This window comes from Gigantopelta aegis, chromosome 13, assembly GCF_016097555.1.
Source record: "Gigantopelta aegis isolate Gae_Host chromosome 13, Gae_host_genome, whole genome shotgun sequence".
Classification (NCBI taxonomy): domain Eukaryota; kingdom Metazoa; phylum Mollusca; class Gastropoda; order Neomphalida; family Peltospiridae; genus Gigantopelta; species Gigantopelta aegis.
The window spans coordinates 29,282,023-29,301,562 of record NC_054711.1 but is presented as its reverse complement, the minus strand read 5'-3'; the positions used below and the strand labels follow the sequence as shown (position 1 = coordinate 29,301,562).

The 19,540-nt window shown below is 39.0% G+C and overlaps 2 protein-coding genes across 2 annotated transcripts in view; one reads left to right on the top strand and one right to left on the bottom strand.

Moving 5' to 3' along the window:
* On the bottom strand, positions 1-16,382 carry LOC121387540 (E3 ubiquitin-protein ligase NRDP1-like). Its single transcript, XM_041518694.1, has 8 exons — positions 16,278-16,382; positions 11,630-11,730; positions 7,402-7,701; positions 6,553-6,684; positions 5,684-5,763; positions 4,043-4,284; positions 1,718-1,824; positions 1-547 (listed from the first exon to the last, which is right to left on the bottom strand). The coding sequence occupies exons 2-7, from the start codon at positions 11,717-11,719 to the stop codon at positions 1,721-1,723; spliced, it is 948 nt and encodes a 315-aa protein (XP_041374628.1). The 5' UTR covers positions 11,720-11,730; positions 16,278-16,382; the 3' UTR covers positions 1-547; positions 1,718-1,720.
* A 116-nt stretch (positions 16,383-16,498) lies between these two features.
* The window catches only part of LOC121387248 (kinesin-like protein KIF23), a 45,144-nt gene continuing 42,102 nt past the window's right edge, over positions 16,499-19,540 (top strand). The window contains exon 1 of the mRNA XM_041518273.1: positions 16,499-16,602. Within this exon, the coding sequence (XP_041374207.1) occupies positions 16,592-16,602 (11 nt within the window). The 5' untranslated portion in view covers positions 16,499-16,591. The remainder of the gene's footprint in view (positions 16,603-19,540) is intronic.

Here is a 19,540-nt window from a genome sequence, read left to right as displayed (position 1 = left end):
TGCCACTAATATTTTATGCAGAAAAATATATTTGATATGTAATTACAATCGTTAAAAGGTTTCTGTTAGTCGATAACAGTTTAGAAACTGCAGCAAACTCAGGAATGTCCCTTTAATAGCTTTACATTGACACACTCTACTCTAGATACAGCAATGGTGCATATTAAAAAAAAAAAATTAAAATTAAAAAATCTGTATGTATTGTTCTGTACTGTGTAAGACACGAACCTGTAACATTTTAAATATTCGACACTGATAACTTAACACAGCTATATACACTGTTAAAAAAATACACAACCTCATGTGTCCGTATTTTCTTCTTTGACACTCATATTTCACTTCAGCCTACTGCAGACATCCAAACAAAAAAAACCCCACATAAGCTCATGTTCGTTTTTGACACAAGAACAGGTACCACTGTTCAATGCTTGGGTCCGATATGTTAAGAGACCAGCCAGATATCAGACACAACATTGCACAACAAATTATTCAGGAGACTCGCTTCAAAATGACACCCTTAATACAGCACAGCACATAGTTTGTTTATCTGAAATTATACAAATGCAAATCATATTAAAATTTAGTTTTGTTTATCGACACCACTAGACAAAATTGATTCATCATTGGTAATTTTAAGACAGTATTCTGTTAGCTTGTTTTAACGACACCATTACAACACAGATTAATTAATTATCTGTCTTCAACCAACATACAATAACACTGCTTTTGAGAGTTATAGTCTATTTTTAAATTACCGTATGCTCGAGCCTGAAGCTTTATAATGATAGAAAGAAAGAAATGTTTTATTTAACGACGAACTCAACACATTTTATTTTTTTATTTACAGTTATATGGTGTCAGACATATGGTTAAGGACCACACAGATTTCGAGAAGAAATCCGCTGTCGCCACTCCATGGGCTACTCTTTCTGATTAGCAGCAAAGGATCTTTTATTTGCGATTCCCACAGGCAGGATAGCACAAACCATGGCCTTTGTTGAACCAGTTATGGATCACTGGTCGGTGCAAGTGGTTTACACCTACCCATTGAGCCTTGCGGAGCACCCACTCAGGGTTTGGAGTCGTATCTGGATTAAAAATCCCATGCCTCGACTGGGATTCAAACCCAGTACCTACCAGCCTGTAGATGGATGGCCTAACCACGATGCCGGTCCTTTATAATAACAGACCCTAGATTCTAAATACTACGGCATATTTTTCATTATTTAGAGCCATTTTTGATACCGGTAACTGAAATCACACATTACTTAGATTTTGGTAAAATATCCAACTGTCGCCCTTCCCTTGGTTAGTATGGTTAGGGTTACTTTTAAGGTTAGGGTTGGTTAGATTTACATGTAGTTAGGGTTAGGGTTTTCGTACATCCAAAGTGTTTCTGATCATCCTCATGTTTCTTATACCACAAAATGTTTTTTTTTTTTTTTTTTTTCATGTTAAAAAATGTATGTACCTGCATGAAACGGTTATGGGAACGAGCACTAGTCTATGTTTGTGGGCTATTTGCCCCGTTTTAATATCACAGACTTTTGTTTCACTAGTACCAATGTATTTAATAAATGATACATGACAAAAATTGTAACAAACTTTATCAAAATGTGTTACAGGTTTGTAGATTAACATTGTCAAGGGTTGAAACAGGGCCTATGATTTGAAAAACCCCAGCTTGACCATTAGGTGACCCCGACCAGGAACTAACCTGTTATTCTACTCCATGAGCAAATATCATCACCAGTCCTGGGTCCATAATGAGATCTTCAGGCATATGTTGATTTTCACACGCCATCACCACAACCGCTTGCTTGTCTGAAAAAACATCATCATATAATTGTCATATAAACTATCAAATAATATAGTCACTGTCATATGAACTATCAAATAATATAGTCACTGTCATATGAACTATCAAATAATATAGTCACTGTCATATGAACTATCAAATAATATAGTCACTGTCATATGAACTATCAAATAATATAGTCACTGTCATATGAACTATCAAATAATATAGTCACTGTCATATAACTATCCAATAATATAGTCACATCACCACAACCCTGCTTGCTTGCCTAAAAGAACATCATCATATAATTGTCATATAAACTATCCAATAATATAGTCACATCACCACAACCCTGCTTGCTTGCCTAAAAGAACATCATCATATAATTGTCATATAAACTATCCAATAATATAGTCACATCACCACAACCCTGCTTGCTTGCCTAAAAGAAAAACAGGCCTTCTAGAATTTTAATAAAATACATTAGCCACGGGGTCAGTGATTTTACCAATTTACTAGCCACAATTAAAAATTCACTAGCCCTACTTTACTTTAAGTTAATACAGTCTTACTAAATAATAGTAATAATCAGATATGTCACCTAAAGAAGGAGACAGAGCTTAAAAACACTAACATTGGGAGGTTGGGATGGGCGCAGGATATTCATATGTACAAAATAGACTTAACTGCAACATTGACCAAAAAAAGGTTCACTAGCCATCAGGCATGGCAATAGTAGTTATTTACTAGCCCAACATTGAATACCACTAGCCATGGGAGTGGGGCTACCATAATCTATAAGTCCTGTCGGTCATGGCAATAGTATTTATTTACTAGTCCAACATTGAATACCACTAGCCATGGGAGTGGGGCTACCATAATCTATAAGTCCTGTCGGTCATGGCAATAGTATTTATTTACTAGCCCAACATTGAATACCACTAGCCATGGGAGTGGGGCTACCATAATCTAGAAATCCTAAGAAAAAGAATGTTTAACAACACCTTTACATAATTTAAACTAGGCTGTTCTGTGTCTTAACTTCTGTCCATTTCGACACCATTCTCTTAAAACATTTTTTATAAATAATTTCAGTTTGGTTTGACGTAAGAGGAAATGTAAAAGTGTTTTTGGAAATAACAAAAAAAACCATTCTACTTTTGTGTTCCATTTAGAAAACAGTCGGCTAAAAGTAACTTGTAGTAAATTCCACACTATGAAAAAAGGCGTTTCCCGTGGGAATGACTATAGTCGAAGAAGAAAGAGAGTACCTGTCGGATAAAAAAAATTGGGAATGTTTTATAATATGCACTTTCCAGTATAGAGGAAAAGTTACAAGTTTGTTTTGTTTAACAACACCACTAAAGCACACTGATTTGATTTATTAACCATCGGGTACTGAATGTGAAACGTTTGGCTATTGTTTGGATTAATAAATCAATGTGCTCTAGTGGTATTGTTAAACCAAAACAAACTTTAAATTACTGTTAAAGTATTTTATTTAAACAATGCAATTTTAATTTGCCAATGGAAATTATCATTTGCATTAATTATAAAATTAGGGTAGGGGTTAGCTCAGTCGATAGAATTCTCGTCTGAGGTGTTTTTGTTCTAGGATTGAACCTCCTCTGTGGACTCATTCTTGGATTGACTTTTTGTCCTGTCCCAACCAGTGACCCATGACTGGTATATCAAAGGCCATGGTATTAATAATAACTGTTTGCAAGTTTTATTAATCCTATTCCAGAGTAACAGCTGAGTTTCACGAATAATTATATTTAACAAAACTGATAACATGCTTAGCAGCTATCACAAATACATCACATTTCAGAACGAGATTGCTAGTATACCATTTGCAAAAAATCCATTGTAAATTATGATGGTAGGGCTCGTTGGATTGTTGACGGGCTCTCAAGATTTGTAAACAGGGAGTCCTTATGGCACTTTAATTTTTGAAACCAAAATTGCACACTGAGCCATGGTGCACTGGCTGGCCCTGTGCTTATAAACCTTAAAGTCTGGACTTTAATAAAGTCCAGACTTTAACGTCATGGCAACACCATTCAAATAGCATTATGTTAAAGTCTAGACTTTAAGTTTTATAAGCATGGGCCCTGGAACGACAGGGCTACGTGCCCCCCGCCCCCCAAAAAGGATAGTACATACCACTGCCTTATTTTACACCAGTTGAGGAGCACTGGCTGGATCGAGAAATATGCTAGATAATAAAGCCACAATTACTTGGTATCCTCTTTGTTACGTAGTTTTCGTACTGCCGTCGGTTAAGCTGTCGCGTTTCTAGTGTACTGAGTCCGATGGGCCACCTTCGCTCGTGGGCGTTTTCCATCAGCTCGTTGACGATGTGCGTGGGACAGCCGCTGTCAATCAGGGCTCGCTTGATTACAGCCTGCAGGACTGCATCAGGGGTGGAGATCATTCCACCCCAACGGGTTACCCTTGCTGGATGGAGAACAGAAACCCATCTGAAAAAAGAAAAGGAAGAAAACACCATCAGACCTGACCTAATAATAATGAAGCTTAGTTTTTATCCAGCCTCGGTGGTGTCGTGGGTAAGTCATTGGACACGGGGCTAGAACGTACTGGGTTCGCAGCCCGGTACCGGATCCCACCCAGAGCGAGTTGTAATGACTCAATGGGTAGGTGTAAGACCACTACATGTCTTCTTTTTCACTAACCACTAACCCACTGTCCTGGACAGCCAACTCAAGATAGCTAAGGTGTGTGCCCAGGACAGTGTGCTTGAACCTTAATTGGAAACAAGCACGAAAATAAGTTGAAATGAAATGAAAGTTTTTATCTAATCTAATCTTGGATTATTAACTGAAAAGTTTTATTCACCTACAAACCATTTAACATTTCTGTCTAGGAGCTACATGGTACCCATTTCTATTTTTTTGGCACTGCATAACAAATAGAAAATGCGTATGTCTGTGTGTGTATGGGTGTGTGCGCGCGCGTGTGTGTATGTGTCTGTGTGTGTACACATATAAATTTGTTCTACACTTTGAACAGTTTCTATAATTCTTTCAACTAACTTAACAACATTTTATATACAACCATGAATATGACCTTAAAATCATTTCCAGCCATAAATCTTTATATACGTTAAATTTGTCTTTATTTAAAAACATTTTTAAATGAAATTATCATGTTAAAAGTTATTTGTAGTTTTCAGTGAAATTTACTAACTGTAAACCATTATTATAAATGTAACTTGTATATTGTAAATGCATTCACTTACGTACTTTCCAACACATGCCGATCCCCAGGCAACCCAAACAATATCAGTAGTTTTTAAAATAGGGTCTTGGTTTACGAAATTATCTTAGTGCTAAGATCAAATTAAGTGCATACGGTAGTTATGTGCTTACGGTGATCTTAGCCTAAGATCACATTGTCTTCTGATGGCCAGGTGTATAATTATTTGCAATTTTTTATTTTTTTATTTTATTTTAACAACACCACTAGAGCACACTGATTTATTAATCATCGGCTATTGGATGTCAAGCATTTGGTAATTTTGACACAGTCTTAATTAGAGGAAACCCGCTACATTTTTCCATTAGTAGCAAGGGATCTTTTAAATGCACTTTCCCACATACAGGAAAGCATGTACCACAGACTTTGATATACCACTCGTGGTGCACTGGCTGGAACGAGAAATAGCCCAATGGGCCCACCGACGGGGATCGATCCCAAACTGGCCGTGCATCAAGTGAGCACTTCACCATTGGGCTACATCCCGTCCCTTATAATGCAAGCATGAGAAAACCCACAAAACCGTGAATGTTGCGTCAAGATATTTAGTGTGTTATATAGTGCTGGGTTATTGTCAACAACTTGGTGATTATATATATATACCTGATGACATCCTCGTTTTCTATCGTTGCCTGTATTTCTCTCATCCTCGGATTAGACACTCTCATGGACCTCATATATTCCTTAATACAAATAATAAAATAAAAAAAATTCACTTTTAAAAAAGCAAGTTTAAAACTGTTTAATATCTAATTGAGGGCTAATGTTTGCATACCTGTCAACTCTCACGCATTTGGCGTGAGTTTCACGCATTTGTAACAAACATCACGCTCTCATGCAATGTAACTATAATCTCACGCTTTTTCTAAAAATAAAAATATTTTTATTTTATAATCGTGGTTTATATTTGAGAGCTGAATGGAACTATATACTGATTATGCAGGGTCTCAATTCGTTACCTATTAATAATAATACAACATATCGGTTCAATACCAACAATCACTCGCGGGTGCTACCGATGATCGACTTGTATGGTTTAAATTAACCGTATTAATTAGTAAAACGTGCACTCGCTCGATGTTTGTTTTGTTTTGAGATTTCGATTTTGGACTTAACAAACAACAACAAAAAACTTCGCCTTGAACCTGACCAAGAACCTACAGTCCCTGGACCATGACTTCTAACTTTCTCACGCCTAAGAATTGCTACAGGTTGACAGCTCTGTTTTTGTTACAGATCTAGTATTTTAGAATTAGAACACAAACCAAATGAACATATTTCTCTTTTTTTTTCTTTGTTCACAGCCAATTCAACAGATTTTCTTTTAATCTGTTTCCTCGTTCAGTACCAATTACTACTATCTAGTATATGATAATTAGAACTCACTTTGAATAAACAAATTTTGTAAGGTTTACTTTGCTCATTTCTGTTGTTTATATGCAGTAAACTAGTTTGGTACAACTAGCACTTACTTTTAATAAACAGATTTCTCTTTTTTGTTCGTTAAGCGCTAATTTCTGTTCTTCCATTTGTGATATCATCTCCGACATTTTCATCTGCATCTGAGCGACAACCACACGTAACTCCTTCGTACAGTTGTGGTCCTGAAAAACACAAAATACAGTGTCTTTACTTCGAAAATGTCTTGTAACCGACGATGAACTTGATTACTCTGGTACTTCAAGACAGGGCTAGCTCTGGCATTCACCAAATTCGCCAATTGTGAATTTTGAAAGCAGTTGGCGAATTTTATTTTAATTTGGCGAAAAAATTTCATGTAATAATTGAATTTGTTTTAGAAAATCACTGTTGATTTCTGCAATTTCTGCAAGTTTAATAGATAATCTGGCAAAATATTTTTCTTACCCAGAGCTAGCCCTACAAGACAATGGCATGACTTGTGATTTTGGATGGTGGCCTAAATAAACGGATGGCGGATATTACTACCGCTGCCAATGAATGGCGGGCGTATTGGAAATTAGTCTTAAGATATGGCGGGCCCACCATTGCTTATGACGTGTAGCGAGACCTCATCATAGAGAGGAAACCAAACTAAACTAATAGTAGCAGGGAATCTTTTATATGCACCATCCCACAGACAGCCTTTAATATACCAGTTGTGGTGCACTGACTGGATCGATCCTAGACAGACCACACAGGATAACATGGTGGTGCACTAGCTGGGACGAGAAATAGCCCAATAGTACCGGCGGGGATTGATCAGGGACCGACCATGCATCAGGTGAGTGCTTTACCGATACCCTGAACTGCTGCATGATCGGTCGCCATGATAAACATGCGAAAGTAGCTTGAGTATTCACCTTTAACTCGTCCTTCGGCACGACCAAACCACATCCCTTCTCACAGTGCATTGGTTTCTTTGGGTTGTGATCGCACTCCTGGAGGTGCGAGTGCAATGAGTCTAGCTTGATGACGGCCGTACAGCCGTAGCTGACGTTATCACACGCGATGGACAGTCGCGACAGCAGGTTGCGTAAGATCCGCGGAACCTGTTTTAGCTGATTGGGAGTTATGGGACTACGGTCGACGGGGCACGTTGGTTGCCGTGTCAACCATTCTTGTATGCAGGAGGAACAGAACGCATGTTCACACTGTGGTGCCTGATGAATAAAAACAAATGTAAGTCAGATTAAATTAGTGGAATAAAATGTGTAACAAATATTTTAACAACTATATATCAAAATTATCCAGCAATCACTGTATACATTGGCAAGATATGATGACTAGATAAATCTCTATATTTTCAGTCACTGACCAAAAATATAGGTCATGTGACATAAGCCCGACTTGACTCGAGTATTTCAGAGTAGATTTTCAATAAACATACTCTTTAATTCATTTGTTTAAGTACAGTAAATGCAAATAACTTTTAGTTTTGCAATAATGATACAAAACATATACTCTTCAAAAGAAGAAACGCAAAACCACATTGTCGTAACATTTGGAGAATTGATTTAATTATTGAATGGTGAGTCCGATAATTACCAAATGTTGCAGGATTGTTCACAATTCACTCTAGTCCATTGTGAGTAAGTGATAGGAAACACCACCACGGTCAAGGTCATCTGGAGTCAATACCGGGTGTGGCCTCCGCGTGTGTTGACAACTGCCTGGCACCACCTGCCCATTGAAGCAACCAGAGTACGGATGACGTCCCGGGGGATGGTGGCCCACTCGGCCTGCAAGGCTGCTGCCAGCTCGGGCAGGGTCTGGGGCTGTGGTTGTCGCTGTCGGAGGCGTCGGTCCAACTCGTCCCATAGATGCTCAATTGGGTTCAAATCCGGTGATATCGATGGCCAAGGAAGGACATTAATGTTGTTGTTCTGTAGGAAAGCCGTTGTGAGACGTGCTGTGTGAGGCCTGGCGTTGACATGTTGGAACACTGCGTTGGCGTTAGCCATAACTGGAACGATGTGTGGCCGGAGGATTGGTCAATGTAGCCCTGTGCATTCAGGTTGCCCTGCACGTGGACCAGGTCAGTTCTGCCAGTGTGTGAGATGGCTGCCCACACCATGACACTACCCCCGCCGAATCTGTCCACTTCCTGCACGCAGTTTGCCGCATAACGTTCACCACGACGCCTATACACGCGACATCTTCCATCATGACGTCGGAGCAAGAAATCGGGACTCGTCACTGAACCACACCTGTCTCCATCGCAGTTGAGGCCATTGTCGATGAATCTGGCACCACTGCAGTCGGAGTCGACGGTGTTGTGGTGTTAAGATGACACCTCGAACTGGACGTCTGGCACGAATTCCTGTAGGCGGTTCCGTACGGTCTGGTCGGATATCCTGCGCAAACCTGGTATTGCTGCGGCTGTGGAGGTGGCAGTAGTCAATCGTTCCCGAAGGTGGCGTACCCGGATGTAGCGGTCCTGCCCGGGGGTAGTGACCCGTGGTCGACCGGATCTAGGGAGGTCACGTGTTGATCCATGTTGCTGGTAACGGTCCCACAGTCTGGAGATGGTGCTTGGGGACACATGGAATGCCCTGGCAACGGCCGTTCTGGATTCGCCTGCGTCTAGTCGGCCGATGGCATTGTTTCTCTGCGGTTCACTGAGACGTGGCATGTCCTGGATTGTCAACTGTCAGCCAGATACAGAGGCCAGGCAAGCGAACACCCTGCACTTTTATACTGTCGGTGTTCATGTTGCACGTGCAGACAACGCACGTGCAGTGGTGACATGGTTTGCACGTGGCTGCGTTTTTGCGAATATTCACATTTTGGAACTTTATTGTACAGTAGCTGCGTTTTATCGAATATAACCGTGGGAATGTGTTTGGGGCATGCAATGACCTTATATTCACAAAGCATGAACCGGTAGGAAACATAAAATCGGAGTTATAACCCGTTTGTACCCTTTTGCGTTTCTTTTTTTGAAGAGTATATATTTATTTATGAATTAAGAGTTTAGAAACGCTTTTTTAATGTGACAGAATGTAGCTAGCTTCTTACAAATAATGACGTCATGTATTTTGTATGACGTCATACTACAAAAGCCTTGCTAGGTTGACAATACTCGATTTGCGTACACAAAACTGGAATAAATAATGATTTTCCAAATATTCCTGTAGGATGCAGGATAAAAGAAATAACTGGTTACTGTCTTAAGATATCGGCTTTATCCTGCTCAGGTCGAATGGCGAATGCAGCTCGGCAGAGCCTCGCTGCATTCGCCATTCTAACCTCTGCAGGATAAAGCCGATATCTTAAAACAGTAACTAGTTATTCCCTATGTCTTTTATCTTCCATGGATACCACTGGAGAGGCGGGATGTAGCCCAGAGGTAAAGCGCTCTCTTTATGTGCGGTCAGTTTAGGATCGATCAGTGGACCCTTTGGGCTATTTTTCATTCCAGCCAGTATACCATTACTGGTATATATCAAAGAGAGAGAGAGAGAGAGAGAGAGAGAGAGAGAGAGAGAGAGAGAGAGAGAGAGAGAGAGAGAGAGAGAGAGAGAGAGAGAGAGAGAGAGAGAGAGAGAGAGAGAGAGACACACAAAATCATTTATTTTTATGTGGTTTTAGGTATTTAAGCGTTTCGGAATAACTTGATGTGCACAAATCATCTAGCAGACCAGCGGATCACCAGCTTTAGACATCTGGTAGCCCAAACATCCCAGACTACCGCTAAGGTCGAGCCCTCTAGTGGAGTCGACACTTTGACAAACGACCGCACACGTCCTGCTTGCTACTAATTAATGGAAAAATGTCGCTGGTTTCCTGCTAAGACTATATGACAAAATAACCAAACGTTTAACATCCAATAGCCGATGATTAATAAATAAATGCAGGCATTGAAATAAGTCGAGAACGGTCATTCAGGTTACCACATGTAAGAGAAGTAGAGAACGATGTTTCGTTCTAGACAAAAACTTCAACAACGATAGTTTCGTTTCCTATTGTAAACCAGGCAATGCATTCCGGACTTCCACATTTCATTTTCTGGTAAGGAATTGCATCGATGTGCAATTGCAAGCAATAATAGTCATTCCGTATTTAAGCAGCGCCCACTGGATGAATTTACTTCCCCCGTTTCATTTTCTCGTACGAAATTGCACCGATGTTCATGCGCACTTGTGCAATTGCGAAGCAATTTTGGCAATCCGTGTTTAAGCAGCGCCCACTGGATAAGTTTACTTCAAAGATTTTGTTAGTCGTACCAATAACAGGAATTCAATTCTAACTTTGATATAGTTGTGGTAACCTACAGGTTACCAGGCTATATTTTGTGATAACCTGTAAATGGGTTACCAGACACAATGCTTTTTTCAATGCCTGTAAATGTGCTGTAGTGGAGTCGTCAAACAAAACAAAGTGTTAAAAATGTTTCCAGACAGAATAGAAGAACTCACCTGAAGGTGATCTTCGAGCACCCCGCTACAGATCGTACATGATTCCAGACAGAATAGAAGAACTCACCTAAAGGGGATCTTCAAGCACCCCGCTACAGATCGTACACGATTCCAGACAGAATAGAAGAACTCACCTGAAGGGGATCTTCGAGCACCCCGCTACAGATCGTACACGATTCCAGACAGAATAGAAGCACTCACCTGAAGGGGATCTTCGAGCACCCCGCTACAGATCGTACACGATTCCAGACAGAATAGGAGAACTCACCTGAAGGTGATCTTCGAGCACCCCGCTACAGATCGTACACGATTCCAGACAGAATAGGAGAACTCACCTGAAGGTGATCTTCGAGCACCCCGCTACAGATCGTACACGATTCCAGACAGAATAGAAGAACTCACCTGAAGGTGATCTTCGAGCACCCCGCTACAGATCGTACACGATTCCAGACAGAATAGAAGAACTCACCTGAAGGTGATCTTCGAGCACCCCGCTACAGATCGTACACGATTCCAGACAGAATAGAAGAACTCACCTGAAGGTGATCTTCGAGCACCCCGCTACAGATCGTACACGATTCCAGACAGAATAGAAGAACTCACCTGAAGGTGATCTTCGAGCACCCCGCTACAGATGGTACACGATTCCAGACAGAATAGAAGAACTCACCTGAAGGGGATCTTCGAGCACCCCGCTACAGATCGTACAGATGAGCTCCTCGTCGACCGGGCCCTCAAATCGGATCACCTCGTAACCCATCGTCAGTTGGCCTGTCGGTGAAAAACACAAACATCCAGATCATGTGACATACACAAACCATGTTCAGCTTATTATAAACAAATTTTTATTTATTATCCACACGGTTCAAGATATTCAGGGAAATATAACCAGTATGACCCATATGTGTCATAATGATTTCACGTGCACAGCGAATGACGTCATTTTGGGAAGCGACGTCATTTTGTCATCTATTTTTAGTTACCTTTCAAATGTTTTGACATGGTCCTAGCTTGTTATTCATAAAAAATAATAATATGAATAACGTAGACAACAAAGAAATTATTACACTCGCGTGTGAATTGTACAGATTTTACGAAACTCGTGTCAGGAGTCATGTATTACCCTTGCTTTCACTCGGGCAATACAAACATCCTGACACTTGTTTTGTAAACTGAGTACGACACACAAGCTCGTATAATAACCTCTATATATACATTTCATTTCAACTTATTTCAGGTAACATTTTGTTCAGTATCGTCGTGATTCGCTACGCAATTATCAGGGATCACTACACAATTTTAAAACAGTAGTTGCTAATAAATTTTCAGTTGACTAGAAATATCACTAATCAAGATTTTGAAAACAAGATGTTGTCTGCATTTTCGTTCTTATATCCAATTAAAGTTCAAGCACGCTTCCCTGGACACATACCTCAGCTATCTGGGTCGTCTGTCCAGGACAGTGGGTTAATTGTTAATTGTTAGTGAAAGATAAGAGGGTGTAGTGGTTTTACACCTACCCATTGAGTCATTAAAACTCGCTCTCGGTGGGAGCTGGTACCGGGCTGCGAGCCCTGTACCTACCAGCCGTATGTCCAATGGCTTAACCACGACATCGGAGGCCAGTGTTTATATACAAGTATATATTAATCACTAATACACCACAGGAAGAAATGGAATTTTTTTTTATTTAACGATGAACTCAACACATTTTATTTACGGTTATATGGCGTTAGACATATGGTTAAGGACCACACAGACATTGAAAGAGGAAACCCGCTGTCACCACTTCATGGGCTACTCTTTTCAATTAGCAGCAAGGGATCTTTTATATGCACCATCCCACAGACAGGGTGGTACATACCACGGGCGTTGATATACCAGTTGTGGTGCACTGGCTGGAACAAGAAATAGCCCAATTGGCCCACCGATGGGGATCGACCACGCATCGTACCACTGGGCTACGTCCTGCCCACAGGAAGAAATTTGTCAGCACCTACTATTTAACTGGAACGGGGTGCTGGCGAGTCAAACATAGGGTTATTGTTGTATTAGACTGGGAATCTGCCTACCCAGTGGCAGGTAGCAATTCAGTTTTTGCTATACAGTTATCTCTGATGGCAGAGAGTGACCATAACCATTCAAATGTCCATCTACAATACATCCCATCCACTTACAAAAAAAAAAAAAAAATGTAAATAATTTGTTTGGTTTGACATAAGAAGAAAAATAAGAGTGTTTTGGAAATAACAAATTGGGTACAATTTAGAAAAAAATTGGCTCTGAAATAAATAACATGTAATAAATTTCATACTATGAAAAAAGGCATGGGAAGGACTATAGCTCTCGAATGGCAGAGTACTCTGGCTGTGGCTTTAGCCCGACCATGCTGGATAGGGCAAGCTTACTAATCAGTGGGGCAATAGAGGGGGTGAATTTCCATTTCAGATTTTGCCACATTCTGTTTCCATGGGGTTTTTGTATGTTCAATTAGTACCATGTCATATTATTATAAACTATATCCATAAATGTATGATTTATTGTTCCAGCTCTGAGCTGGTTTGCTAAATTATTTCTTACATACCTATTGCAATGTATGTAGCCATTATACATGATATATCTATGACATTTGGCCTGACCCGACCCTCTGACATAACTGATGACGTATGCTACAGTGTTCTCGCTGGGTGAAAATTAAAGGAGGGCAGCCGTGTGGCACCACGCCCCTCAAAAAAACAACAACAAAACAAAAAGGGGGGGGGGGGGGGGGAGAGAAAGCTTGGTGGTTACTATGTTGTTGTGTGTTGATGGACTTTGTGGAAAAACATACTCCTTATTTTGCCTACAAAAAAAGTTTATCTGAAATACAAGCAGACTCGTCTTTAATTGAACCAAAGATGTTATTCATGAGCAGTTCCGGTCTTGAAGTTTTAATATTATTATTTTAATAAAGATTTCAAGATATATACGAAAAACAAAAACGACGTTTGTGTGATCCCCTAATGTCGAATACATTTTTTGTTACTTCCATGTTATTTCCATCTTCATCGAATGAATCGATCGCTGTGATAAAATATTATCACCAACTGATAAAAAGTAGTTTCGTTTTTGTAAAGGCGGTGTATATATTATTTGGCACCCAAAATAAATTATTTTAATGCTAAACACTACCACTTCCGTTGTATTTATAAGCGGTGATATCCCCGCAAAAAAAGAAGAAGTTTACAATAGGTTATAAAGAACTGCTGAATAAACAGAATGACGGAAAGTAAAAATCATCAGTTACAATCAATTGCGTCACATGATCGCACACTCAGCCATGCCGTCTTAAAGGGGCCATCTCAAAAGCGACAAGTGCCCGACAATAACAAAAAAAGTTTGTTTTGTGTAACCAGAGTTCATTAATCATCGGCTATTAGATGTCAAATATTTGGTAATTTTATCATAGTGTTAGAGAGAAAACCCGCTACATTTTATCATTAGTAGCAAGTGATCTTTATAGGCCTATGCACTATCTCACAGACAGGATAGCACATACCACGACCTTTGATATGCCAAAGTGGTACACATGCCAAGCAGGCATACGACTCGTAGATGAAATACTTTTTTACGTGAATGTAATATTGTTTCTGTGTGTGTGTGCGTGTACCACTCTCTGTCGCTTTGGTGATTGTCCACAGCCCAGTGGTAAAGCGCTCAATGGATGTGTTGTCGGTCTGAGATCGATCCCCGTCGGTGGGTCCATTGCGCTATTTCTCGCTTCACCCAGTGCACCATGACTGGTATATCAAAGGCAGTGGTATGTGCTGCTAGATCACTTGCTACTAATGATAAAATGTATCGGATTTCCTCTTTAACACTATGATAAAATTACCAAATATTTGACATCCAATAGCCGATGATTAATGAATCAATGTGCTCTAGTGGTGTCGTTATACAAAACAAACTGGTTTTTTTTGTGATTGTCGGGCACTTGTCGTTTTGAGACGGCCCCTGGAAGACGGAATGGCTGAGTGGGCGATCATTAGCCCGAGTACTCTGACTGTAAGAGAGCTAGACGGGCATTTGGACATAAATACGCTCTCATTACAGTCAGAGACCAAGCTATGTATTTTTTTGACAGCCAAAAAGTTGTCAAAGATTTCAGCTCTAAATTCTAATACCACAACAATTGTAAAATAATCCATAAAATGTAGAGGGTTTCCTCTCTAACACAGTGATAAAATTAACAAATATTTGACATCCAATAGCCGATGATTAATGAATCAATGTGTTCTAGTGGTGTCGTTACACAAAACAAACTTCTGGGTTTTTTTTAGATTGTCGGGCACTTGTCGTTTTGAGATGGCCCCTGGAAGACGGAATGGCTGAGAGGGCGATCATGTGACGCAATGTCATGATATGGGTCGGCGAACTTAGAATTCTGCTGTCCGGAGTTTGCCGAAGCTTAGCTGAATGTGGGTGCTGTCAGATTTCTTTCTGTAGTGTGTGTATTAGTGATTAATATCAGAATTTTATTTTAATCAACTAACTTGAAAATGGTCGATGTAAATGTATTTGACGTCAAACATAGGATTGTTGTGGTATTAGAGCGGAAATCTTTGGCAACTTTTTGGTTGTCAGCAATTGCCAAAAAAATACATAGCTTGTTCTCTGACTGTAATGAGAGAGTATTTATGTCCAAATGCCCGTCTATCATCCTTACAGTCAGAGTACTCAGGCTACAAGTCAGGCTGATGAAAGCGAAGCGCCTGGATGTAAATTAGAGCGTTTGTTTACACTGTGTATAGAGGAGTTGGATGGAGCTGACGTCACTTCGCCCCAAGCTATACCACCGGACGTCACAAAATGGCTGCTCCCAGTTAACAGGAATAATCATGGTTTTTTTTTTATTAACTATAAAATTACGCGTTTTTCATTTGTTAAAGTGTCAGTATGTGTTGGTGGTCTGGGTATGCATCTTTTCAACACATAAGGGTCTTGTTTCAGTTGACTGTCCCTTTAGTTTAAATAAAACATTTCCTTCCTTTTGGGGACTGATGCTAATCCCATAAAAATAACTTACCTGCTGATAATCATTAAAATCATAACTTAAATAAGGTGGTATCCATAGGCGAAGCAGTAATTAAAAAAACAACATAATTTATAAAAATATGTTTTTAAATATGTCACTTGTGCCAGATATGGAGACTTATGACAGTCTTCATTTCATGACTTTTAACTTTACGGCTGTGGTCACCGTTCAAGACACTGATGGTTGGTGTTGTCCTGACAGTAATAATTTAACACATTAGTTAAGAAGATTATTAGTAAATTACCATAAAAGTTATTTTTTCGATCCGCCTAAAGAATAAACAAACAATCAAATAAACAAACGGAAACAGTAGTAAACAAAATTTGCTGGAAGATTTGACTTCACTTCCTCACATAAGACGAAACACGCATGCGCCAAATTTTATCTAACATCAAAGACAGATAACTCTATTCACATTAACACCCAGGGGCGCTACAGTACAAAATATTTCATTGGTTCGTTTGCTCGAGTGAAGCGGGATTTCAAAAGAACGAACACAAAAAATTAAATAGATTATTTCTCTTATATAATTTGAATAATTTCAACAACAAATGTGTAATGGATCAAGGGTGAGATTGTTGGGAAAGATCTCGGGTTTATTGAACTTGTAATTTATATATTTGCTATTTTGGCCTCTTTATTTTTGTTCTGTTGCCAGTTGGAACCAAAACGAAAAGAAAGGAATGTTTGTTATGTTAATGAGTAATCATGTAATGACCGCAAAATCTCCGAATCCGACCAGCCACTGAATATTTGGAAGGACTTTCCTTTGGCACTGTCACTAACCCTAACTATTTATGATAAGTATTAAAATTTTATAATGTTCTTTATACATGACCGTGCCAAAAGAAAGTCCTACCGAATATTTAAGCACGTCTGTTCTGGGCATACCTTCATCAGTTCTTCTGCAAATGCATTCAAGACGGATTTGGGGGATTTTTATTATTCGGCTGATTGAATGTGAGGGAAAATATCCGCCCAGACCCCCCCTCCCCTTCCCCTAGTTCATCAAGATACCCCTTCCCTAACCCTCACCCTAACCCCAAACTAAAAATAGTAAAGGGGGGGGGGGACCGGGTGGATATTATAATTATAAAGCTGCGAATAAGTAATAGAGACTGTCATTTACGCCATCCGACCCAAAATTGTCGGGGGAGGGAAAACTATTTTTACAACAGCGTTATACTTTAATTAGTTACAAAAGTAACACGGTCTGACAGTATACATATATAACTTGTTTTTTCGTTATGCCAAATTAGTTACCAAGTGGAAAGTTTGAAAAGAAGGTGTAATAAATACAAAATATTTTCTTGGTCCGTTATATGTATAGTAATGAATTGGAAGTGCAGGTGGTGTTTATAGTAATGAATATGTAGTGTACATGTAGTAATGGTCAATTCGTTGCTGTATATATTGGTATGAAATGACTTTACAATTTGGTACGAAATGACCAAGGTACAAAATGACATAGGGTTTCTGCCAGAGGGTAAAACAGGTATGGCGCCATACCCAAATGTTTTGGCATATTTTTTTTTTTTTAAAGTTAACTTTTTGACAAAATTAAATACTCTTATCATTACTGTATGATTTCTTAACCATAAACTTAAGCCATTTTCTTTCTGGGGAAGGCCCCCTGTTGACTGTGGTTGTGTTTAATTTTATAAAGCCATACCCAAAAATTTCTTTCTGACAGAAACACTGTCACTAGGGTACGAAATGACCATGCAGCATGGTACAAAATGACTATGATTCTAAACATGAAACTATTCTGAATAGTATTAACTTTTTTATTAGAATGGGTGCTGCTGTTTTGTATTAAGAAATTTGTTGATATTTTCCTTCTGGTTGTCATGCCCCCCCAATCCCCATCGTTCTAAGCCTGCCTTGCCAAATCCGGTGCCTGGAATGCTTGAACAATAAACACTAACTTCCAAATTCTGTTGATCAAACTAAAACACTTTTGACACTTACAGGTTTGGCGTCTGATGTTTTGACACAAGTATGTGAAACTGAATCTACACATAAGAACAGTGCTGTCAGTGATTTCTTTTACACATACCTGTTCATTAATGTTAAGAAGATGAAAATTATGTGAGTGCCAAATCATACTTCAACAGTGTATGATTATGTAGCTGGTTTACTATTCTGAGGATTTAAAAAAAAAGTTAATATTTAAATTTTAATGGCACCTCAGCACATTATAAACTACCTAACTAGTATATTGTTTTCAATACTTGTTCAGGAGGATACCTGCTGCAGCCTTTGGTTATATATCAATCGTGGAGCACAGGCAAGGAACATTTTGTTTGGATATTGAGTTCCTGACTGTTTAAATACCTAACAACAAGTTACATAACCAGTCATTTAATTCAAGTCTTGGGCCTGTGCTCATGATGAAATAAAGTAAAAGTTTTTTTTAAAAGACACCTGGAGCACATTGATTATAATGTCAAACATTTGGTAATTCTGACACTGAGATAGGGATATTTTATATGCGCTTTCCCACAAACAGGAAAGCACATAACACAGCCTTTGTCCAATTGTTGTGCACTGGTTGAAATGAGAGAAAAATAATCAGCTGAATGGATCCACCGAGGTGGTTCGATTCTGCAACACAAGCACTTTAACTGAGCACAAGCTAAACCCTGCCCCCAAATCTCTAATTGTGTTGGACGTATACAATTTGTATGGCGTTGCCATGGCATTAACACCTCAGACTCTACTGGAGTTTGTTACGTAACAGACCTCCAGTAATTAAAAATTTGTTTTGTGCATTTCTGAGGTACAAGTTATTTACATTAAATAATTTATATAACATTGCACTACATTATTTGTCCACTGTTTAGTTCAAAAGTGAGACATTCTGATCACCGGATCATTGGGCTTGTTCAAGTCTATTAATAGATATGGGAAATCCGGGTGAATGCATTCTATAGCAACAGTTCTTTTAGCACATGCATACTACATGAGCAAACAAAAAATAGGTTATGAGAAATTAGATTTATGTGGGTGACACATGAACAAAATGATCATTCTCACAATTTTTTTAGCAGCTTTTGTTGTAATCAGTATCATAGATTTGTATACATATTTGTAGAACTTTAAAAAATGAGTTTGAAACAAACATTCCTTTTGTTTTATTTACTTCTGAAATGTTAATACTTTGGAAAGTAGACAGAAAACATCAGAGACTGAGAGAGACCTGTAGTCAAATCAGAGGTGGTAAAAAGTCCTATACTCGTACGTACCTTGATGGGTCAATCCATCTGAAATCATCCAATTTTAAGGTTGCCCACACACTTCGGTCTCAGATTGACCTGAACTTTGTATAAAATATTCTGCAGTCATTCACTTGAATAAATCCAAAATTTGGTGTCTGTATTCCAAGTAGTTTTTGAGAAATTTCAGTTTAGCTTGGAAATGGTCTGATCATTATGATTGTTGTGCTGTATATAAAGACCCATTATTTCAGGAAATTGTGTACACGTGAAATTTGTATGAAGACTA